The 24621-nt window shown below is 39.0% G+C and overlaps 2 protein-coding genes across 2 annotated transcripts; both read right to left on the reverse strand.

The window, feature by feature from the left end:
- Positions 1 to 235: 235 nt before the first annotated feature.
- On the reverse strand, positions 236 to 9252 carry LOC141476696 (uncharacterized). Its single transcript, XM_074165507.1, has 9 exons — positions 9175 to 9252; positions 7358 to 7582; positions 5934 to 6140; positions 5149 to 5382; positions 4473 to 4626; positions 3233 to 3342; positions 2987 to 3100; positions 1387 to 1533; positions 236 to 352 (listed from the first exon to the last, which is right to left on the reverse strand). Exons 1-9 carry the CDS (start codon positions 9250 to 9252, stop codon positions 236 to 238), a joined length of 1386 nt encoding a protein of 461 aa, XP_074021608.1.
- A 5078-nt stretch (positions 9253 to 14330) lies between these two features.
- On the reverse strand, positions 14331 to 23971 carry CWH18orf54 (chromosome W C18orf54 homolog). The gene is made up of 7 exons (XM_074165509.1): positions 23644 to 23971; positions 21218 to 21982; positions 19644 to 19794; positions 18411 to 18519; positions 16961 to 17083; positions 15595 to 15668; positions 14331 to 14724 (listed from the first exon to the last, which is right to left on the reverse strand). The coding sequence occupies exons 1-7, from the start codon at positions 23921 to 23923 to the stop codon at positions 14607 to 14609; spliced, it is 1620 nt and encodes a 539-aa protein (XP_074021610.1). The 5' UTR covers positions 23924 to 23971; the 3' UTR covers positions 14331 to 14606.
- Between the last annotated feature and the right edge of the window lie 650 nt (positions 23972 to 24621).

The following is a 24621-nucleotide window of genomic DNA, read 5'->3' on the forward strand; positions in this document are numbered from 1 at the left end:
ACAGAGAGAAAAAGGCAGTTGTAATGGCAGAAATTAGTTTAATATACAATCAAATGACATTACACTATAAATAAAACGTTATAAAAATAGAAAAAGAAAACGACCTTTTTTATAATTAATAACCCCAAATCCTTCTTTTTTGCTGAATGTCCCCACTGGCTAAACAGCAAGAAAGGTACCAAGAAGTACTGCAGGAAACACGGCGATCAGGAGAAATTCTTGGAGCTGAGAGAGGTCATTTTTTGGCAGCCCTCGGGAACTTCTTGAACTCATCCTGGTCCTTGAAGAAAAGCTGAGCAAGGATATGATCGGCTGTTCCGTGGAAGTAGTTGTCCATACGAAGAGTTTCCAGCTACGAAGGAAAAGATAATATTTTTTTAAAGAATAATCACAGCTACCTGATCCTTTGTACAATATTAATAATAGGGAATGTTAAAGTGCACCTCAAATCCAAGATGAAAATTGATTAAAGTGTATAATTAATGACAAGTCTCACAGTGGACTATCAAGATCATAGAAACATAGAATGGTTTGGGTTGGAAGGGACCTTAAAGACCATCCAGTCCCACCCCCTGCCCTGGGCAGGGACACCTCCCACCAGACCAGGTTGCTCCAAGCCCCCTCCAACCTGGCCTTGAACCCCTCCAGGGATGGGGCAGCCACAGCTTCTCTGGGCAACCTGGGCCAGGCTCTCACCACCCTCACAGCAAAAAAGTTCTTCCCCAGATCTCAGCTCAATCTCCCCTCTGTCAGTGTCAAACCCTTCCCCCTCCTCCTATGGCTCCCCTCCCTGATCCAGGGTCCCTCCCCAGCTTTCCTGGAGCCCCTTTAGGGGGGCTCTGGAGCCTTCTCTTCTCCAGGCTGAACCCCCCAACTCTCTCAGCCTGTCCTCACAGCAGAGGGGCTCTGGCACGTCTTGTCCATGGGACAAGATCACCGGATACATGGAATCTGAGATAAATCCACCCTTGTTCTGGCTCCTGGGATATAGATCTCTCCCCTTTGTGATTTCTCAGTCTGTAAAGTCCCTCAGCCTGGCCAGTTTGCCCCAGGATAAGCTCCGTCTCTCAAACATCCGCAGAACCTCGTGCACAAACACGACCTGAATTCCATCTCTCTTACACACACGCAGAGGAGTGTGTCATGCCCTTCCACACACCTTCTCTTTGCCTTCCCCACCTCCGTTTCTGTGTACAGAGGTTTGATGGCTGTTTCACGCCAACCACTCGCACCAGAAGGGAATTTGCACTGGGAAACGTGCTTGATGTATCCTCAGGATTTCTTTTGAAAGGTGTGCACCAAAGCATAAAGCTCACGTGCGTGAGAAAAGCTTGATTATGTACAGTTGAATGTGTTTTTACTCCCCTTGCCCGTAAGAATTCTCACCTGGTTTCCTGTACTGTAGGCTAGAATCAAAAGCAAATCCTCGTCGCACACGCTCTTGATGTAATGCTGGGTTCCAACGGGAAAGAAGATGACATCTCCAATGCCGATGTTGAAGTTGGAGGTGACCCCGGAGAGAATAACCCCAACCTATTGCGAAGCAAAGCAGCAATACTCAACAACGACTGGTTTTACTGTGCTGTTGGTGGATAAATACAGGGTGACGGTCCCAGCACTGCACTGAAACCAGCTGGTGTAGCATCAGCGCCTTCACCGAGGCTCCAAAGGCAAATTCCCAAGAATCACAGAATGATATGGGGTTGGAAGGGACCTCTGGAGATCATCTAGTCCAACCCCCTGCCAAAGCAGGGCCACCCACAGCAGGTCCCACAGGAATGGGTCCAGGTGGGGTTTGAATGTCTCCAGAGAAGGAGACTCCACCACCTCCCTGGGCAGCCTCTTCCAGGGCTCTGACACCCTCACAGGAAAGAAGTTCTTCCTCATGTTGAGATGGAACTTCTTATGTTCCAGTTTGTGCCCGTTTCCTCTTGTCCTGTCCCTGGGCACCACTGAAAAAAGACTGGCCCCATCCTCCTGACACCCACCCTTGAAGTATTTAGAGGCCTTGATCAGATCCCCCCTCAGCCTTCTCTTCTCCAGACTCAAAAGACCCAAGAAGTCCCTCAGCCTTTCCTCATCAGAGAGATGCTCCAGGCCCCTCAGCATCTTTGTAGCCCTCTGCTGTCCCCTCTCCAGCAGTTCCCTGTCCTTCTGGAACTGAGGATCCCAGGACTGGACCCAGCCAGTGCTCCAGCTGGGGCCTCCCCAGGGCAGAGCAGAGGGGGAGGATGACCTCCCTCCACCTGCTGGTCACGCTCCTCCTGATGCCCCCAAGATGCCATTGGCCTTCTTGGCCACAAGGGCACATTGCTGGCTCATGGGCATCCTGGTGTCCACCAGGACTCTCAGGTCTTTCTCCTCAGAGCTGCTCTCCAGCAGGTCACCCCCACCCTGTCCTGGTGCAGGGGGTTATTCCTCCCCAGGTGCAGCACCCTACACTTGCCCTTGTTGAATTTCATCAGGTTCCTCTCTGCCCAACACTCCAACATGGAAAGAAACAGAAGCAACATGGAAAGTCCTTACGTTACGGAGTCTCATCGTTCCCCCTCAATTATCTTTGCACTTCAAATTTAAAAACATATATAATAAAATCCTGACCTCTAAATTGTAACGCTCACTAAATTTTCTCCATTTATCTGTTCTTCGGAGGCACTAAATCACAAGCATTGTATTCTGTACTCCCAGAATTCAGGGGAGTAGCGATTCCTCTAATAAGCATCTGGGATTTTGCTGAGCAACTTGAAAAGATTGGGAAAATTCTGCTCTTTTTATAACTCCATTTTGATTAGAAAAGCTTCCGCAAACGTAAGCAACATCAAAGTTTTGTACGGAGAAGGAAAACATGGACACTGAAAGTTTTGTAATACCACTAATTATAGTGTTATTACTCAGGGCTGGGAATGAGCCGTTATTAGGTCTGTAATTGTTTTACAGCCCAAACTATAAAATTCACCCCTTATCCCTCCCCGCTGTAAGAAATTACCTGTCCGCAGCCGCTAATGACATAACCCATCTCGTTAGCGTTGAAGTGGAAATGAGGGTGCCCCAGCCCGTTGCTGAATATCCGGAGAGTGGCCAAGGTGAGGGTGTTTTCGTGCTGAAAAACAGAACCAAAATGTTCAGAAATCCATCCAGGTTTGTTATATCCCTGTTATACGTGACAACCCACACAAATCCCATCCTGTTCCTTATGTTTAAGCAGCCACAGCGTCCAAGGGAAAGCACGTACCTTGTTCAGCGACTCGCTAAAGATTTTTTCCTTTTCGTTTAGCCCGGTGCCGTTTATGCGGTAACGAGCCCACTGGAAGACTCCTCCTGGAAAAGGATATTCTGCTGACCCTGAAACAAGAGACAGCCAAATGAGTGTTTCCACCAAGGTTTGGAAGCTTCAAGTCATTACTATGGACTAAACCTGAGGCCTCAAATCTTGTGAGGCTCTGGAAGCAAAAAGAAAGCCCGTTTAGCTTATCCGTCCTTCGTGCTCTAGACGCTGTGCAATCTCCTTTACTGGATTTTGCTGTACTCAGATAACCATAATGAAAAACTCCAAGTAGCTATTTTTCCATCCCAAATTGCTGCCAATGACAATACACTTAAAGAAAACACTAACTTTCAATATATTAATTCACCTTAACCTTTAAATACGATAAAGTCCTGCCAGTGGAGAAGAGTATTTTGGTCCAAGTGCAGAGATTTCTGGCCCACATCTATTTCTCATGACCTCCACCAGCTGTGTGGGGAGCTCCGCACCTGTGTTTGCTTTTTTGTAGCTTCTTGGATAGACTATGCTGCTCAGAATTAAGTTTTGCCATCTGTTTTAATTAGGTGCTCACTGATAATCACTAGATCCAGGCTGTACAGAGGGTTGTTTAATACAAATGTTGGTAAACCAAAGAGTGAATACGGTTCAATGCTGTTTATGAAGTTGTATTTGTAAAAGGGAGGAGGTAATTAGGTGTATGTTAAGGTCATTGAGGTTTCATATGCAAACGCAAGATATTCTAAGAAGCTCAGTACCAGTGACTCTCCAGCTAAGCTGCTGCAGGCCTCCCTGGCCTGTTAGTTTTTAATTTCTGAATGAAAAGTTTAGGTTTGGGTTATTTCTTAACTTAACTCTAGCCGGGGACACACCAGCCCTGCTTTCATACATCAGTAGAGAACCTCGAGCTGGGAAATATTTAGCTCATACCCTGCTGCCTACTGGCATTCTGCTTTTATATCAACTGTTGTGGAGAGGAACCTTAAAGTCAAAAGGGTAAACTATTTTGAAATAAGAATGGGGTTATACATCTTCAAAGGGCGGTAATTAGACGTGTTATCAATATATTTGTCATTCTATCTCCTTAAATTCTTATGGTTTCCCTATATAACTTTTAACTCCTGTTTCAGTGAATCGATTATGGGCCCCCCTTCTCTCCCCCTCTTGAAACGGAGAGCTCGAAGAACACACAAAGTTATTTGCTGGATACCTTTGAGATCGTAGAAGAACCGCCAGACGAGGTTGTCCGGAGACTGCACGTAGGTGGCATTTTTCACAAGCTCGTTTAAGTTTGGGGGGAGGTTAACTGCTTGATCTTCCTCTTGTTTCTTGAAGGTTCTGATGAAGCTAACTCCACCTTGTGGCTGCGGGACACACAATGCATATTAAGTTGACAGATAACACACAGAAAACTGCGGAATTACAATTTTGCGTCATTAAATATCCCACCTTAGTAGCCGGTGGTAGATAAATTCTGCCTTGTGGACATCTTTAATTGCCTCACCCTGTCAATACTCTGCTTTGCTCCTTTTCCCTTCCTCCTCTGTTACCACAGAGATTTGGAGCTGAAGGGAAACTTGATCCCTCTCCCATAAAACTCTTTCAGGGTGGGAAGGTCTATCACCGTTCTGTGGTTTGAACATGCAAATTCCTCAGACTCAGCAGAAAATCTGTATTCTTGCTCATGGGACATTGCCAACTCATCAGAGTTCAAATAAAATCCATTTTAACAGGGAGGTGGACTTATCTATAGTTTCCCATGAGATCTCCTCATACCACAGAATTCCTCAAGGGGCTATTGGGAAATTTGGGCTTTAGTTTGTTATTGTCCCTTCCCCCCCTAGGAAATAAGGAGGATGCCATCCATCCCATTCCATCATACAGACCCTTAATGCTCTGGCTGCTATGTCCTCTGGGGTAGAGAAAAAGGCGTCGTCTACATCCAAGGTCTGAAGTTCTTCGTGCGTGGTGAAAAACAGCAAAAACAAACAGTCTTCTGATCCTACGTTCTTCACCCAATGCACAGTGTTTCTAGGGAAGAAGATGACTTGACCGGCTGTGACGTTGTAGGTGGTAACCACACTGTTGTCTGCACCGATTACTCCGATCCAGGCAGTGCCCTGTAACATAATCAGAGCTTAACGAGCGTAATGAAAGTTTTCTCATTTAATCCGCATGCAGCAAATCGGTAATTCAAATAACCTGAAGGCTGTTAGGAGAAAACAGATCCCGATGCACTCTCTAATAAGCTTTTGTGAACTTAAATCCAGAATAGCATTTTAGAAGGTTTAAAGAACACATGAGAAATACACGTCGCTCATAATTAAACCATTTCTTATCAAAGAAGCTGTGAGCAGCTATAAAGGGGTCATCTTTGACCAAAAACTGCTGGACAGAGGAGCAGGTGTTTGTGGAATGCCTTACTCCAAGGATGAGGGAGTAATCCTTGCAACTAACAACATTAAACAGTCTGTTCCAAGCACCTCCATTTGAAAATATTATTTCAAGTAAGAAAACTAATGTCACACATCAGTCAATGATGCTTTTATTACCTGTTAACATTTTTATGTAGCGTATGTGTAATTTTTTTTTACATATATACATCATCTATATATGCATGATGCTTTAAATTGCAAAGCCAATCAGGAAAGATGAACTAATCAGAAAATACCTGCACCAGGTAGCCGTGTTCGTTGGCATTGAAATGCCAGTGGGGAGCCCGAAGCCCTTTGCTCCTGATCCGTAAGGTTCCAAAAGTCATTTTGGAGCGATGGTTATTGATACTTTTTCCAAATGCCATTTCTTCATCACTTTGATATTCATTTACATCATTCCTGTATCTTGCCCACTGAATTTCCCCACCTGGGTACTTATGAACCTGTAAAGTTAGTGAGAGTGGAGAATTGTGTTAATTGCGGACAGTGGTGAACAAACATTCAAAAAATATTTTAGAAAATTCTTCGTCTGGACAATACTGGAGGGATCTATTCCTTTTCTCAGTGAGGATTCTCTCTGTATTTTGTCGCTTTTCACCATCATTTGTATGCTTTCTCGTGACGTAATAAAATCTTCTTCTACAAACCAGAGATAAATAGTGAAATCCAGAACAAAATTATCTGCTCCTCTTCTTTTTACACCATTCTGGACTTTGATTTGGCAAATCAGGTATGTATACCTGATTTAAATTTTTAGATTCAAAACAACTAGAACATTACCTGAGTAATTCAGGAATTTCCTGAGTAATTCAGAAAATCCTGAATTTCTACAGTTCCAAATTATTTACACCCAGAACTATCCCTTTCCCAGTACTTGTATTGCCTCTAGAACATGCTTTGTACTTGAAAGAATCATCTCGCGCTGAGGAAGGGCATATAAAAAGGGTTGCTCTCCTCTTAAACACTTTTCTTTCCATTCTTAAACACAATTTTTGTTTAAAAACGGATTACATAGTCAAATCTAACTTGAAAGAGTATCAGAATTTGGCTGTTGTCAATTTAAAGTGCCCTATTAGCTCATCTATCCTTTTGAAAAGCAAAACATTAGTTAGGAATTATTTTTTTATATAGAGATATATTTAGAAGATGGAGTGTGTCTTTAGAGTTTGCTCAAAGGATATTTTTCTCTAAGTACCAAAATACACCTAAACAGAACCTACACCATTCTAGTAATTCATTACATTGTCAAACAATTTATTTTACCTCACTGAAACAAGACCATGGAGTTCATTTTTTCTTGCAACTTAAGAACTTGTTTGAATCCAGTCCTAAGAATGGAAAGGTTAGCGCACTGCTCTGCTTACGTTAAGATTTGATCTTTCTAGTTTTGTTTCTCAGCGTTTCATCCTCTCTAATTTCAGAATCTCACATTAAAGGCTTGCCTTGTCTCGCAAGCAATTGGAGCAATTATTCACCTCCAATATGTGTTAGGAATTGGAGTGAAACACTGTCAGGAACTCTGTGTTTCTCCCCATGGATTATAAAAAGTCTGAATAACAAGTTTAGACCAATCACCTAATGCTTAAAAAAGAGTTAAGTGAAATTTATTAAACTCCTATATATGACACTAGAATATCATTGCACAAAATAAACAATTTACCTTTGATTTCCCCACGTGATTCAGGAACTGGAATTTGATATCCACATCTTTTTCCTCTGGTTTTGGGGAAGATGTTCCATCGTCTTGAATGACTGTCTCTCTGATAAAGGGAACGTGATTAACGTAGACCAAGGACAGGATCAGCACTCCGATCACGGTGGTGATAACACAGGCCAAGAGACAAACTAGAAAGACTTTCATTAAAGACCAGCTGCTCTTCCTTTCCTGAAATTCATAAAAAAAACCAACAAAAAGCAGAAAGCTTTATCAGATCTAACACAAAAGGAGAAAGTTTGTGACAGTTCTTGTGTAATCAGAAGAGGATGTCTTTCAGGAACACAGGTATAGCCAAATTACTGGGCGCAGTACAGGGAAACCTTACGGTGCTATCAGATTGTTGCTGTCCTTTCATTATTTTGTCAAGTCTTCAGCATCCTGAGGTCTTACCAACACTTCAAGATTTTTTTCGCTGCTATTTCTAACCTGTATCACAAAACACTGAAGATCTGGATCATCAACTTATGGCATAAATGCTGCCTCTGCTTTAGGTCACGTCTTACACGGTCCAGCTCCCTGACTGTGGAGAAAACAGGCCAGAATGGGGAAATTTCACCTGCACTAACACCATTTCTTTACTGAACATTTCCTTTGTAGCCATTCAGGCCTCTGGAGGAGGGTGAAGAGGAGAAGCAGCTGGGCACGCAGGAGCACACAAGTTCTTTATGGATGGCCAAGGCACTTCTGGCACCACGAAGCACCACCCTGGTGAGGATTTTCGGTGTTTCCTGTCCCTTAACCTATTTGGCTGCTGAAGTTGCAGCTTCAGATGAATAGAGACTGCATCCTCTAGCCCAAAGTTTTAAACTCTGTGCTGATTCTGGGTGCACAGCCTTTAAAAGCCTGATTTTTCAGATGGTGAGCGCCTGAAAATGAGCTATGAATCTTGGTTTCTTAAGCTGGACAATCAGTAATGAAAAAAATTGAAGATTACTAGCTGATTTTAACAAAACAATCTTTTTTCATGGATCTATTTGACAAAAGCTCTTTAGAAATACTTCTCTCTTGCCAGCAGAAAAGTGCTCAAAGTATCACCCTATTCTGTTCGTTAATAATCTTTTCTTCAGTTTAAATGGCTCCCTTTTTAAAGCTTGTGTTCAATTAAATATCCCGACAGTAGTACTCAGACCACAGAGACTCATCAGAGAACAAGGCTTTACAGTTAATGCATTCGAAATCCCCATTTTCCAGATTTGATGGAGCTTTAATTTACAGTGTTTTCGCAGCAGTGGCACCAATTCAATAATTATTTGAATTATATGAAGTTGAAAGAATGCTGTGCGTATTACATGGTGATAACTAACGCGGAACATACAACCGCGTGGAGCGAGTTCTGTTGCAAGGATGATCTGCCAAGTCTTATTGCATGAAGTTAATTCAAATCCCAAGAAGGCAAAACTTTAATGGGAAAATTACCGAGAATTACTTTTCTCAAGGGCAAAAAAGAGAAAAGAAAAGAAAAGATGAAACACTAATGTGTAACTCATTAGAGATACTAAACCTTACCACAAGATGAGCTTTTAAGTAGCTCTTTCTGTTAAAATCAACGGGGAATCCTCCAAAGATAATGACTTTGTCCAGTAGTTACGGGATAAAGAATTTAGCTATTAACTTAAGAGGGGTCAGGTAATTACATCTCACAGTTCAGCTCCTACCTAGTGCACACAGAAATAGTGCACACACTATGCGGTTTAGGACCTTTTGTTTTATTCAGGGCCTTCTTAATAGTATTGGATTAGGTCAAGAAAAATGACTGGTACCTCTTTCCTTGGCCACTCTGTTCCTTTCGAAGATTTTTGTATGCTCTCTCCGTGCATTTCAAATGCCTGGTTATCCATTTAGTAAAGCTGAAATAGATCAGTGCACAGAAGATAAAAAGAAATCACATTAAAACAAAAGACTGTTAATTCTGATATGTGCTCAGTTATGTTAGAGAGTCCAGGGAAGTGACTCATCTTCTTCTGAGTAGTATCACTAATGATATTTAGTGCAGAACCACCGTGCAGAAATGTGATGCAATACAAAAAACTCTTCTTCGCTAAATTACGACAGAACGGTCAGACAATTTCCACATTGAGACTTAACATTATTCATGTATCACATGAACCCTACGACACAACATGGCAATGAGATAGAAACTGAAATGTCAAATACCTGGGGCAAAAAAAGCAGAGGTCATCGAGTTCCTTTACCTATGCTTAGGTATAGGAACCTATATGCTTAGACCTAATCTATTTAAATTACAGTTTTCCCTGGTTGAGCAATCTACTTCCACAGCCACAAAAACGGTTGAGGTTCCAGAACTTCTTTGGCAACCCCTTTGCCTGCTTACACGTTATTATTGTTAAAAAGGTTTTCACAAACCTAAATCACTCTTGCTGCAACAGAACTGTTATATTTTACCCTCCTGCCCAACTACATAGGAAATGCCCTCCGAGGTGAGATCAACAGTACATCCAGCCCAGTGTTTTTTTCTCCAAGAGGACTGTAGGAAATGATAAGGGAGAGCATACCCTGGCTACTATTTTCAGGATACACCTTTCATGCTTCACAAGCACAAATAACTGTTGGATGAGAGGTGCTAGAGGGAATCTTCCCTTTAGATTTCATTCTATGAAAAACTCCACGGCTTCATCTAAGTCTTTTCTGAACCTGCTGATGCTCCCTGACCTCCTAAATTTACTGCTTGCAGATTAAAACAAAGACCACTTCTCAGTCCTAAAAACATCTCCTTTAAGGCCTCCTACGTTTCTGTATTGTGGGATTTGAGCAACATCAAACACACGTTCCGCTCTCCAGCTGAAGGTCTGAGCCTTTTCAGTCTCTCCCTGTTGGGCATCTCTTCTATCTCCATGAGCGTTTCAGCCACTCCTCTAACTCCACCACATTGTGAAAATAAAGAATAACAATAGATTTCATTGTTAACTGCTCTTCACCCTAAAAATCACTTAATATAGACTGTGATTCCTTGATCTGAGGCACACAAGTGTTAAATGTTGCTACTCAGTCATAAAAAGGAAAGTAGGCTTGTGTAATTCAGTGTTTGGAATGACCCCTCTCCGTTTTTTTTTCCCCTTTCTCATTTCCGTGATATATTCCGCGTTTGATCATGTACTTCTGAACTTCTAGGAGACACAGGTTAAGCTTTTATTGCCCCATAATTCCTTGTTATCATTTTGCTGACTTTTTGTTACAAGTTTCATTGCTAGTCCCGTTTCTAGACCGTGACCGGACTGAGCTCTGTCACGTTAGTGATAGCTCCAAGGTAGGTTGGTGTTGATGTTCGTAGACATAGTCCACCCAACACCGGTATGTTGCGTAAGACCCATCAATCACATCATCCCTGTCGTAATCTGAGTTTTGGCCACCACCCGTTGCCGTTGGTGTTGTAAGTCAACGTTCTACTTTCACTGACATCATTTATTGCCCTCTGCCGGGCGGTCATGGACCAAAATGTTCCTCGGTCCACCCTTGTATCAGTAAAGGACTTACTGTTTGCTGTCATAAGCAATAAGGAACTTTGAGGTTATTTTATTATCTTTGACAGTCCTTCCTGCTTGTCTCTCATTTTGGAGTTTCCAAAAAGCACAAAAGTCCAAGGTGACTCATCTTTAGGGAGAATTCTAGCTATTTCCGTTATGCTTCCTTCTTGTAGACCATTGAGGATTACAAGACATACTACATTTATTTTCACTTTTCATATATTAGGATATCCAGAGTCATTATCTTAAATATATGGATTTTTATGAACTGCCAAACTCCCGAGCACCTTTTTCCTTGACTTTTTTCATAGGATTTTTCAAACAGAACTTTGAAGTTCTTGTATAGTTGCTTTTTTCCCCATTATTCCTCTTTTCCATTCTAATCATCTTGAAAACCTGGTAAGAAAATTCTTGTATTAACCTTCACTTGATATCATCCTAGTCTAAAAATACCCTGGATATTCTCTATTTAATTTATTTTTCCCAACAAATATTTGGCTAACTAGCATCGCCTCAAGGCAAGTTATTCTTTTTGACCAAATATTTTGAGTAAGGACCCAAAAATTCAAAACCATGGCAGATCACAGAATCCACAATCAGCAAGAAAGAAAATATACATCATGATTTTCAAAGACTTCACAATTCCAGATAATTATACGTATGTGAGAATCCATCAGCATCTCTTGGAAAACAAATACAACCGCTCTGGCCGTGTCGGAGTTACATAGGAAAATAATTAATAGGTTGATAATGAGCGAGCGTAGGGTTTGAAGTTTTTCAGGTCCTCTTTTTCAGACTAGACCAGGTATAAAATCTAGCCAAATTAACCCTCCGCTGGCACCACTGGTTAGTCTTCATGAAATCTGGAGCCTGAAATTAAGTTTTCCTGTATCAGCATCTTTTTTAATCAGTGTGAATAGAATACAGCGAGGCAGAGAGATTTGCTAATGCAGATGGACTGTTACAGAAGAGATAACTGCAGCATACACTCATTCCGTTTCAAAACCAGTATCACTATGGTCTTTCTCATTTAGCCTTTAAAGGGCAAAAATCCCCCCCGAGAGAAATCCCATCTATTTTCCTCCCACCACGCAAAGCCACAGTCTTACCACAGATAGGATCTTCACAAGATTTAAGAGCACGATGCTTGTCTGCATCAACGCCTCTACTTCCCTCAGCCCCGTTTACTGATATATATACACACTAATTCAGGAAGTGCCCTACTGGTAAAAGATTTCCTGTATATGCAAATACAGAGGATCACAAATACTTGGGTACATCCTTAGCAAACAATTCTCGTACCCTGCTGAGAAATAGTGACTTTCCTCCTATCTGATCCTGCTATTTTATTTCAGTATTTCCTCCAAATCCCGGTCTCTGGCTTTCTGCCTGCATTTTTGCTTTTCCCACTGTCACTTTGGAAGACTGTAGCTCGATAAAATTCCTTTTCTCTGATCTAGCCTCAAGGACAAGAATATCACCGACACCTTGGATATGGCAATTACTTTAGTTTAGTACTTGATTTGCATATTCCATTTTTTCCTGAGTGGCAACTTCTTTATTCTCACTTCTAGGCAAACTAAATTCCAGCAAGAACTGCAAAAACTGACCAGCACACACAATCAGAAAGTTATTTTTTTCTATTGATATATAAGGGATCAAATCCCTCTTTAAAATAGTCTTTAATGGCCAGAAAAGTCTTGATAGCATCTAAAAAAATATATCTTTATGCAAAACCAGTTGTCTCCACTTACTGGCTAATGGTGTTTTGGGTTTTTTTTTTTTAATTTGTTCTTAATTGAATTGCTATTATTTACAATTATAAAGTGTAACTCATTTATTGCTTAGTTTCATATCCTTAAGGTTTTTTTAATCTTGTGCAGTACTGTACCTCACACAGCAGACCTCTATGATCAAAGCCTTCCAGACCTGGCCAATATATGAATATTCAATAATGTCAACAAGACTTTTAGTCATTACCTAGGTCTGTCTGCCATAAAACCCGAAAAAAGTTGTGCTGAAATTCTCCATCAAAGCACATTAAACTGATAAAGGAGAAATATCTGGAGGCTAATAAAAAAAAAAAGCACACCAAAGAATGAGGAATCTGACAAACATGAGCATTCCTCAAGGGGGGAATAATGAAAAAGACTTTCTAAATAGCAAACAAGCTCTACCTGAACATCAAGAGAAGTTCTAAGGGAGCAGGGAGGGCTTTACATTTGTTGTGCAAAAGCAGAGCAAATTCATTGTCATCCACACTCAGACATGTGTGATGTCAGGAAAACCCTCATCTTCCCTTGCACATCTGAATTCCTTTGATAAAATGACCTCTGGCAAAAAGATATGCTTTATAAAAGCTTCTACAAGCTTTCTGGAAGGGCAATTTCATTTTCCACACTCTAATTTCAGATTTAGCTCTCAACATTTGGAGTTTAGGATGGACATTAGGAGAAGTTTCTTTGCCATAAGGGTTATTAAACATCACAACAAGCTGCCCAGGGAAAGGGTTGAACCACCATCCCTGGAAGTATTAAAAAGAATGTGCTGAGGGACATGGTATAGTGATGTTTTTTTGTCAGTGTTGGGTTGATGGTTGGACTCAATGACCTTAAAGGTCCCATCCAACCCAGGCAATTCTATGATTCTAAGACCAATAAAACCTGTCTGAAATACATTGTTACATCTTACTTGTGATCTTGTGACCTATGTTCTCATGATGCCATGACAGCCAGGCAATGAAGTAATTTCTTATCTCTCTACTTACTAATTCTTAACAGGAAAATGAGAGAAATACCCAGCTCATCTTCCTTCTACTTCTTCTGGTTTCTGGTGCGTTTCTCAGTCAGTATGTGCTCAGGTATCTGCTTTCTCAGGTGTATCTATAAACATCCAGATTAAAAGGAAACAGTTTACTGGAATGGCACGTTGCACTACGCATTTTGTTTACCAGCAGTATAAAATACCAGGCTGCATTATACAAGCCTGAGAAGAGGTACAAAAGGCGTCTTCTGAAAACGTTGTCAATATATTTCAACTCACAACTCAAATTACTACTTACAGCTTTTCTCTTTGTCCCTCGATTTGCCATTGGTAAAGGGGGTAAGTCCTACTCCTCTCCCCCCGTGCGATTCCCAGTTCTTATCAGTGGCTTTCACGAGCTAATTCTACTCAATTATGCTGAAAAAAATAAAATATTCTCTTACTTCTTCGGCTATTTAAGCCCACCAAAGGATTTTATATGCTCTAAAGCTAAGAAGCAAGGCAAGGAAAAGGAAGGGAGATTAGGACTTCCCAGTAACAGTGAGAACCAGCTGTGGGACCAGTTACTGCTGAACTTTTCACATGGTATTGAGCTCCCCCTGTTTCTAACAGGCCATGTAACGAAGCGATGACTAGAATTGGCCAAATAGTTCAGTTTTTTATAATTTTTTATAAACACGCAGAGATTCTTCCATAAAAATGCTCACATTATTTTAATTAAATATTCTTTAAAAAGCAGTATCTTTTGTCACATAGTTAGATTCTCCTGGAAGCACTAACACTCAATTAAGCCTTGAAATAATTAATGAAAAGAACAATTGTGTACAGAAACACCGAATACAGCATTTTCAAGAAGATGCACTGGTTCAGCTTTCAAAAAAAAATTTTGAGCAGTGGTCAGGCTGACAAATTACTTAAGTTACACAACATTAAAATATTCTTAGATATCAGCTTCCCAGATCAATCTTTTTTTCTTGTTTATCTTCTTCATGATCATGGGTCTGCTCTTCTCGGTTGCTGTTATCTTCAACAAGTCTTTTGAGACACGACAAATGGTGTAAAGCCCTAGATTAGGAAAAAAAGTCGACTTTAACAGTGTATATAGTATTTAATATTTTTAAATAGTAATATTTAAAATTATAGTGAAATTTAAGTGTGAAAATTAAGTGTTCTTACAAACAGCTTAACAGTCTGGATGGCATTATATACAGCACAGATCAGAAAATACACTGGTTTTTTTTAAAAGATAAAACAGAACTGAAATTTTAAATAAGTCTTTGCAAATACAGGTGCTCACACAAACATTCTATAATAATTTAACAGAAACCATGAGTATTCAACACAGGATCTTAAATACTGCAAAACATTATGTCCTAAAATAGCATATCAATACTGAAAGATACTGTACTGTGTTAAATTAAAAAATATTTTAATTTTAAATTGCAATATTAAACTATACTGCAACACTGAGTTTTGTGAAACCAGTGTCCTACATAATAAAGCCACGTTTTCTATTCTGCCTTTTTGCAAACTTATTATTTCTTTAGTCACATATTAGTTATCTTTAGTTCAGTAGGTGTCAGTTGATTTCATTAACAAAATATGTTTTCTAGTAATTATTTTCTCCACTGTAGTGAAAAAAAGCAAGAAAATATTTTGTCCCATATTACAAACTTCTCCAAGTCCGATTATTCTAAAGCCCATCTATGTGTAGCAGTAATTAATCTATGGATATAGATGAAATACAAATCGTTATTTACAGGGTACATCTCTGCAACCAGCCACTAGATATTTCTCTGCTCCATGAACCGTCATGGTTTTAATTATTCACTACTGGCTTATTCTTAACATTTTCAGATCATATGACAAGTCTCAGCTAATTTATCATTCTTTTTCTGGAAACAGTGAAAACTCAGAAAACCAACGGTCACTTACTTCTGAATAGAATTAGTAAGAGGGTTTCTCTCACTGTCACACAGGTTCAATTCAGCCTCTGCTTTTTCAGCAAGCTTAAAAAAAAAAAAACCCCGAAAAATTGTTAACTTAAGGAAGGAAAAGTAGCTGAATGACAGAAAACATGGAATTTTTTAGCACATTGGATTGGAAAGTATTACCAACAACTTTATAGCATCATTAAGTGATTCAGGTTGGGAGGAAGACCTCAGGAGGTGGGTTCCTCCTCAACACAGAGGGAGCTTTGAGGTTACGGCAGGTTGCTCAGGGCTTTGTCTAGTCAAATCTCAAAAACCTCCAAGGATGAGGAAGGCACAACCTGTCCTGAACAACTTGTTCCAGTGCTTGGCTTGTCTTCAGGGTTAAAAAGTTTCTCCCAGTGTCCAGTCTGAACCTCCCAGTTCAATTTATGCCTGTTTCTCATCTTTCCACCATACACCACTGTGAAGACCCCGTCTCCGTCTTCTGGATACCCTCCCTCATGGGTGCAGGAAGACTTCTATTGGTCCCCCAAAACTTCCTCTTCTCCAGCCTCGACAAGCCCAGTTCTCCCAGCTCAAACAAGCGCTGTGGCCCCACCCAGCCATCCCCAGCCTTTACGGCTGCAATGCGTTCTTCCTTCCCAAATTCCTTCCCTTGCATTTGCCCCTGCTGAATTTCCCGAGGTTCCTGTCAGCCCATTCCCAGAGCCTGCCTGACCCACACATACACGGAGCATTTCATTCACTGCTGAGTATAGGACACAGGGTTTAAGGACTGTATGCAAGCAACATTATGAAAAAGGTGAAAAGTGATAATAAAAATCTATTAGGTCACTTTCGGTTCAAAGTGTCACAAAATAGCAACTCACTGATGCCAAAGGAGGCAAGGATAGAGCATTTGAGAATGTCCGGCTTTTTAAAAATATAGTAAGTGCCCCTGAAAGCCTAGAATTAACAGGGATATTATCAGAAAACTTTTCCAAAACTAAGGTTTTTCAGAGCTCAGCACAGTCTGCTCTCCTTGGGCAGGATTGCCTGAAATGTCGCCATCTGCTGGTTACAAATACTGCTTTTTGCAGCACCGCAGAGGCCACTGCCGAGTCACTGACCTGTCACACAGCGACCCTGCCAAGAGGAGAGACCGCGGCGTGAGGTGGCACAGAGCCTCCAGTTTGCAACAGCAGCAAGACACAGGGGCTGTAGGGCACAGCTCCTGTTGCAAACTGGATTAAATCTGCTGGCAGGGCTCTAAGATGACTGGAAACCAAGCCTATAAAAAGGACTATTGAGTTTTATCAGAAATGAACACAGCACATTGATATCGGCAAGATAATAACATAAGGAAACAGACTGGTCACTTTTACCACCTCTTCCTTTAGGTCAGCAGTTTCATTCTGGCTTGAACGTCCCTGAACTGCTTGCAGTTCAAACAACATCCGCTTCAAAGCTTCGAGGGGTCTGTGATGATGACCTCCACAGAAGGCATTTTCCTAAACCAAAATGAATTAATCTGTTAATACTGCATATAAAACAAAACAACCAATTTTTGAAGTTTCCCTGAAACAAGTTAAAGGCTAATTTCTCTGAGCATTTCCCTCTACCTATTCTTTATTTTATAAATTGTACCAATATGGTTTATCTCAATTTATGCCACGGTTTGGTCTGTGAAATCACTGTCAATACTTACATTATTAGGAAGATGTGAAGCCTTGTGTAAAATAATTCAAGAATATTTAGACTGTCAGTTCTTGTAACACTATGACAGCAGTGCTGGAACATGTTTCAACATTTCCTAACTGACAGAGCAAGTAAGCTTCCTTAATGATAAACATAAATTTATTCATATAATTAGCATCTATATGATATCTCCTCGTTCTATAATCAAAAAAGCAAATTAACTCAAGGTGACAAAAATTTGTGGATAACCTAGAAATACTTATGTCTAGAAGTGTCTGATGATCTAACAGAAGCAAGAGAGCAGGGAGCACGAAGGATGAAATACAGTGAAGCAACATTCATCAGACAGAATAATTTCAACTACTCCTGCACATCATTAGGTTTTGTGTCAATTAACTCCTTAGGGAAACAGAAGTATGTGCCACAGCGGAAAAAACTTAAAGGATAATGCTCTGTTTACTACAGGATGGGAAAACAGAATTTTAGAGCAGTTAAGATTCAAGGACAAGCAGGCAAAAAGGAAAGACACCAGTACATCAGTGAACAGTATGGGCTCTGTGCTCATCTCCCGAGCTGAGAAAAGGATAAAGCGTTCATATAATCAAAATGAAAGACTGAACAACATTAAGACTGCCAAGAAAGCAATTAATATGTAAGAATGGGAATAAAATAATGAATAATCAAGAGAAAATTTAATCCACAATCCAATTGCAGTGCAAAAGCATAAATAACAAGAAAGAAATTCCTTAAGTTAGCTCTTGAACTTGACTCATACTTAACGGTACATCAGCCAGGCTAGGAAATTAGTAGTATTTAATACATCAATAATAAAAAATATATTCTTCCTTTACTTGAGGCAGGAAAATTATTATATAAACAAAATATGGAGTGTGAAAAACAAACTAAGCAGAGCATTTTATAGTTGGATGCTTTCTTAATCATAGTTGTGACCAAGGGTTAGATTATAGGATTTAATAATTGTATGAAGTCATCATGCTTAAATATAACTGAGCTACTGCACCTAGACTTTCTACTTGATATATTATAGAAGGAAAACCAATTTACAGGTATTCCCCCTTCTAGTATTTACTCGCCTTACGTATTTTGGGCACTCAGAAATAAATACTCAATTTTACTCACCTTATTTTTGTCATTTAGGCAGTCTTCCAAGAACTTGTGGATGATGTCTGCCTTGGGGAATGGTAAAGCATTCTCCATGTCCTCACAGCACACAGGCACTGGTGCTTTGCTAAACCAACATTAAACATGCAATTGAGAATAAGAAGAGGTTTATAAACTAAAAGAACTGTTTTAGGATATAGTTATGATGAAACCAGATATATTGCATCCCTGTAACATCAAGGGGACACTTAGTAGTCCTGTCAGCCCTTTGGTGTACGTGAGACACACACAACTATTGTTTCCAGTTTTGCCAGTATAATCAAAACCTGGGTAGCCATAAAACTCAACTAAACAAAAAAGGCAAGGGAAGGACTTCTTAGCTGTGATTTATTAACATGGAAGTTTTTCTTATACTTGGTATTCCTCCATTACTAGTCAACATCTAAAGAAAAATAGTTGCCTTCTACTTACTGACCTCTAATTCTCCTACAGTCTCTAGGGTATTTTAAATTAAAGGTAATAGTCTCATAGAAACAGATATTAATGAAGCCTGATTTCCAGTGATTCTCCTATGTAAGCATTCTGGTGGCTAGCAGGAGATTAGATTATTAGCCTCTTTCTCAACAGGAGCAATAATAGTACTGCTTCTATCATCACATGCAGGAATGCTGCAGTTTGAGACACTCACTCACCTGATAAACATTGCTAAAATTAAGCAACAGTTCAAAATCTTCTGGGGTAAAGGGAAGCTGACAGACAACACCCAGAACCACATACACCCAACTGCTTCTTAACAACTGTAGGAAATTCTAATATAGATTCTTAGCATTCTTTCATCCTGTGAAATAACCTTTCAGCTCCTGAACAACTGAAATTTCACTCCCAGGACTGTCCCGGAACTTCCCAAGGCCACGCTGCTTTATTAATAAAAACAACAAAAAACTTCCCAGTATTACCTTGTTTTTCAGAAACTATTAATCATAAATTGACAGATTTATTAGTTTAAGTTCCACTAAATTTTTCTCTTGAATATACAAAGATATTATTAAAAGGCAACAATAAGAAATATCGACAGGATTCTTTGCAAGTCAATGAAAAAGGGAAATAGCAAACATTTAGCACTAGAAATGGGATACTAAATCCTTTCTTTACGCACATGGTACATCACTATTGCTTGCACTCTATACAAAAGCAATTAAATACATCATGTATTTTCAGGAACAAATTAGTTGCAAATACATGATCACTTACAAAGCACCTGGAGCATTTTCCCATGACCTCTCTGCTCCTAGAATATCTGTTGTGGAAGGACTGCCATCGTTTTCCAGAGTATTTGACAAATCTTCCATTGAACTCTCCAGACCTTTGTCAGCCTTCAAGGTAAGCAGCTCAACAGGGTCTTCTAAAAAACAAGAACACAATGTGTCTGAGCCTCCTCAAAGGCATTATTTCCACATTACTTTTAATTTTATGTAATAAAGAAAATTACTACAGATTAATTAGCACTGAAAATATCTTACAGAGTATAGCCCCAACACAACTCCTTTGGTTATTTTGGTATGGCATGAAAATCATCAGTACCATCAGGTTCTAGCCAGGAAAATATTTAAAATTAAAATCAAGCATTTCTTTTCCTAACTTACGTAAAACAAGTATCATATGCAGCATTCAAGACTATTTAATGGTTTTATTGTGCTTCCATGCTATAGAAAATATAATTAATCCACAATATGATGTTAAATATTACTTTTTAATACTGTAAGTTCTTAGGCTAGTTTTCTTATTATTCAGTACTTTTTTTTTAAAAATGTACTCTCCCAGTCTGTTTTTACAGACACCTGGGAGAGAAATCATGCAACATAGACATGCAAATCACATACAGGACTCATTTAAAAATAGTTTCAGACAAGCACTCAAAGCAACAAGATATATTCTCGGTTTTTTTTTTTTTTAAACCTAGCCTGCTCATGATTGGTAAAATTTTCTGAGTGAAAAAAAAAAAGATATAACTCTGTAAAGTTCATAATTCATATACAGTAGAAAGGTATTTACAGGCATTTGTGTATCCGGCGTTTTGTTGCTTTGAATTCACAACATAAACAACATTTTAACTTAGTTTTTATATATAACCTCTTGAAAAAAGGGCGATATCAGTATTTATGCTTCGCATAACAAAGAAAAAATATTTCTCTTATAAAATAAAGGGAATTAACACTTTGAAATGTTAATCTCTCAAATCTTGCTGATATTTCAGAATACAAAGGTGGTGTTTAATGATGGGAGGACCTCCCTGCTCCTGCTGCAAAACGAGAGATTCCCAAGGAAAGGCTTTACATAAACTGAAGGCACTGGATCACCTGACTATACAAGTTACAAATATCTCCCGCTGTGTAGAGAAAAAGACTACAGAATAAATGGTATTTTTTAACCAATTTGACGGATTCATTTGCACTACGTTTAGGAATCTCTCTCTCCCCCAAGGTTCACTTCATGTAATTTAATTTCATGCTTGAAATTCTATTAAAATATTTACAGAATTACTGTCATTATCTTGCAGCAAGGTACTAAATATGTCACTGTAATAAATACTTTGCTGTAAAATAAATGCTTAAATATTGATTTATCTATGAAAGCTTACAGTATAAAAGCTGTTTAACTTGGTCAAGTATTAATAAGTGCTTTGACTTATTTGTCAAAGACAGGAGTGAATAAATCTACTGTACAGTGCAGCCAGACTAATATGACTAGAATGTTGGTTTAAAAAATGTAGATCTTTATACACATACTCTCAAAATTAAAGAACAAATTATATGAAACATAGTTACCTCTGAAAGGCTTTTTAGGATGTCTCAAAAACAAGTAGCCAAATGGGAAGGATGCATCTGGACTGTCGCAGTTGCAACTTTCTTCTACTTGGTTATCACCTCTCAGGTCCAGGCAACCGTTTTGTTCAAAAAAATTCAAACTGTCTTTATCTACAGAGTGTCTTTTTTTCAGGATCTCAAAAGTTTGAGAAGAAGAAGCTTTGCCTTGTGTATTAAAAAGTTGATGATCGCTTTCTTTAGTTGGATCAGAAAAAAGGCTTTTAAGCCAGACTGGGTAGTGATAATTGGGAATACTACTTATCCCCGAGACACTTAAATCAGACTTCTGACTGGTGAGCCACCTTGGATAATTCTTAACAGGCAAAATGTTAGAGTTCTCCTCAAAAGACAAGGGTCTCCAGCTCCCCTTAGAGGAGGCAGGACTGTGTCTATGTGGTGTATACACACTGCGTTTCTTTTTGCTGAAGTCATCGTGTGGATTCTGGTGAGCAACAGCTTTCCTGTTCTCCTGGGGACCGAGACCGCTTTGGGTGTTGAGAGACGAGCTTTTGCAATGGCAGAAAGATGTCTGAAGTGTCTGCCTCTTCCACTCACTACTTTGATGCGTTGATTTAAAAGGACTAGGCTGGATAAAGGATCCATCTGCTGGGAAGGCTAACAGGTCATCCGTTGCCAGACTGACCGAGTCTGGGTCACGCTCAGGCTGCCTTCTAGAGGGTGAAGCAAGAGAACCCAATCCTACAAGCTGATCAAAACCATCCAATGCTGAAAAAACAAAGATATTCTACATGAACTGTTAAACTTCAAGCATAACAATAGGATACATTTTTAAGATGCAACATGAAGTAATAATTTAAAGCTTAACAAAGTTATTTATTTACCAGGGTGTTCTTACAAGAGTGGTTCCATTTCTAATTAGGCACCTTACCAGTCAAAAGCTACCCCTCCTTTCATAGCACAAAACATCTGCAGTTTCATTATGTATTGATTATTTATTTTTTCTTTAAGAGAAAAAAAAAAAATCAACATCCTACAGCCCATTTTTAGTTGTCAAAATTGTTTATTTTGCAAATGTCTTCAAGTATTTCAGTCCTAGTAGTGACATTTCCTCCACACAGTAATGTTAGGGATGACATCTTATATTATTGTAAATTAAGCACATTTACTAGAGAAAAAGATGGTTAAAAGCAATAGCTTGAAAGGCAAGTAGCCAGATAATGGGCCTCGAGACCTATTTTGTGATTCTATAGGAACTTACATGGTATATAAGATTCAACTCGGCAGTTTTTCAGGGAAGAATTATAGCATTAAATCATTATTTATTTATTTACTGAAACTGTGAAGCACTGATTCATTAAAATAGGTTTTCCTCAGATAGTACACAGAAGATATTTTTTTCTCACTTTCACAGTAATATCAGTAAGTGAAATCTATATATTGCAGACTATTATAACATACAAAACATACACACAGACTAATATGTGAACTGAGCTAATGAGCCTTCTGCAAAGAAGAGCAGACAACACCTTCCTTAAAACAGTTCCTCATTTTTAGTGATAATCAGAATGCTTATTTTTCTTTGGGAAATCAGTTAAACTTAAGTAGATTGTTTATATTAGAAAAAATAGAAATCAAAAGCTAAGCACAGCTAAAAAATAGCTGCCTTGATAAGAGAAAGAAAAAGGTGTGGATTTAGAGGAAGGTTATAGGCTACAGGGAATTAAAAAAAGCCCTGAATAATAAATTATGCTACCATGCCAATGCAACCCACGCAGGCATCCTCTTTCAGGTACAAAGCTTGCCAGCACCTCAGACTTTGTTATTTTAGATGTAATGGACAAAGGTTCATATAATCAATTAATATTTGTTCCAGCTAACTAATAATGACAAAAGCCGATTCAAATCCATATACATTACTTCAGACCCAGAATTACATTCCATAAAAGTCAATGGCCAAGAGGCAAATTTTGTTCTAACACAAAGCAGTGTTTAAAGAAACTCCTTCAATTAATTAGGTTCTGATGTTACTTACTCTAGAAAGGAAATAGATTTTTTTTTTCAAGACTCAGGTTTAAGCAATGATTTACCATTTTTAGCATATATTCACATATAGAAAAAATAATTTCTATTCCATACTCTGGAATTTATTATTGTGTCTACGAGTGTAGCCACAAATTCTCACCAATCCACCAAGCTTTTCCAAAAAAAAGCATTACAGAGAGCAACAAATATTCATAGCCATGACCAAGCATCATTTGCTATCCCATGAAGACTTGCAAGGAGTTGTGCAGGGAATATTCCTTCAATAACACACACCTGGTGTGAAACGAGGAGATGCAATACCATCGGCAATGAAAAAAAAATAAAAGAAAAAGAGAATAGCAAACACCAAAACTTATTAAAAAGCATATTTGTGGGAGACATACCATAGTTTTTTTTGGCATGATGCTTTGAAAACTTAACTTGTTTGGGAGTGCTTTGACATATGCAGATTTTTCCAGTGCTTATTTCTGGAGATGTGAGGCTTAAATCAAAATCTTCAATATAAGCCTCCAAAGCCTCAGAGGCAGAGCTGTAAAGCTTGTCCTTGTAGTGAATCAAACTGTTTGAGTACGGGTTACTGCTGTCAATGCTACAGCTTGTTAAAAGAGAAGACACTGTCGAATCAGGAGAGCAGGCACTGCTTTTTTTTATTGAGCTTGTCATGGTTTTTATCCAGGCTTTTGTTAGAATCTTCACTCATCTTTTTGGAATCTGAATGGAAAAAGATACAAAAGCGCAAGTGATCATCTGCACTGAAATGTTTTCATGTAAACTATAACATATCTAGGAATTCTTACTTTTGTAATGTAATTTCATTATTATTTTTCTTCTAAAAATACACTATTTAGCTATTCAAGTTGCTGCTTTTCAAGTAAGTTTGTCATATATATATATGTGTCAACCCTAGAAAAGTAGAAGGCAGAAAATAATGGCTCTGGGGAAAAAAAAAACATAACAGGGAAAAAAATGTATATATTGAAGTTTTAGTAATAGAAAAAAATATAACGAGAGAAAGAAAATCCAGCTTCTCATTAGTTCCATAGGAACCTCAGTACCTTGCTTTTGCAAGAAGGGGATTTCATGTAAGAACTGCTGCCATTTGTCACCAAACATACAGTTCAGCAAAGACACACAGAAATATCCTAGCTTTTGATTTCAGAACCAGCAGAAAAGAATAGACATGGACAAAAACAGTAGTAGAAGTAGCTTAGAGAGTATGAAAGACTAACAAGTCAATGTACCAGGAGAAGGAAGCCATTACCCTTACAGATATTTTTATATAAGCGGAACGGGTACACACAGCAAAAGAATTTTACAAGCACTTGGAACTGTCTTATCTATGCAATTTAGTCAACCTAAGC

This window comes from Numenius arquata, chromosome W (assembly GCF_964106895.1).
Source record: "Numenius arquata chromosome W, bNumArq3.hap1.1, whole genome shotgun sequence".
NCBI classification, from domain to species: Eukaryota; Metazoa; Chordata; class Aves; order Charadriiformes; family Scolopacidae; genus Numenius; species Numenius arquata.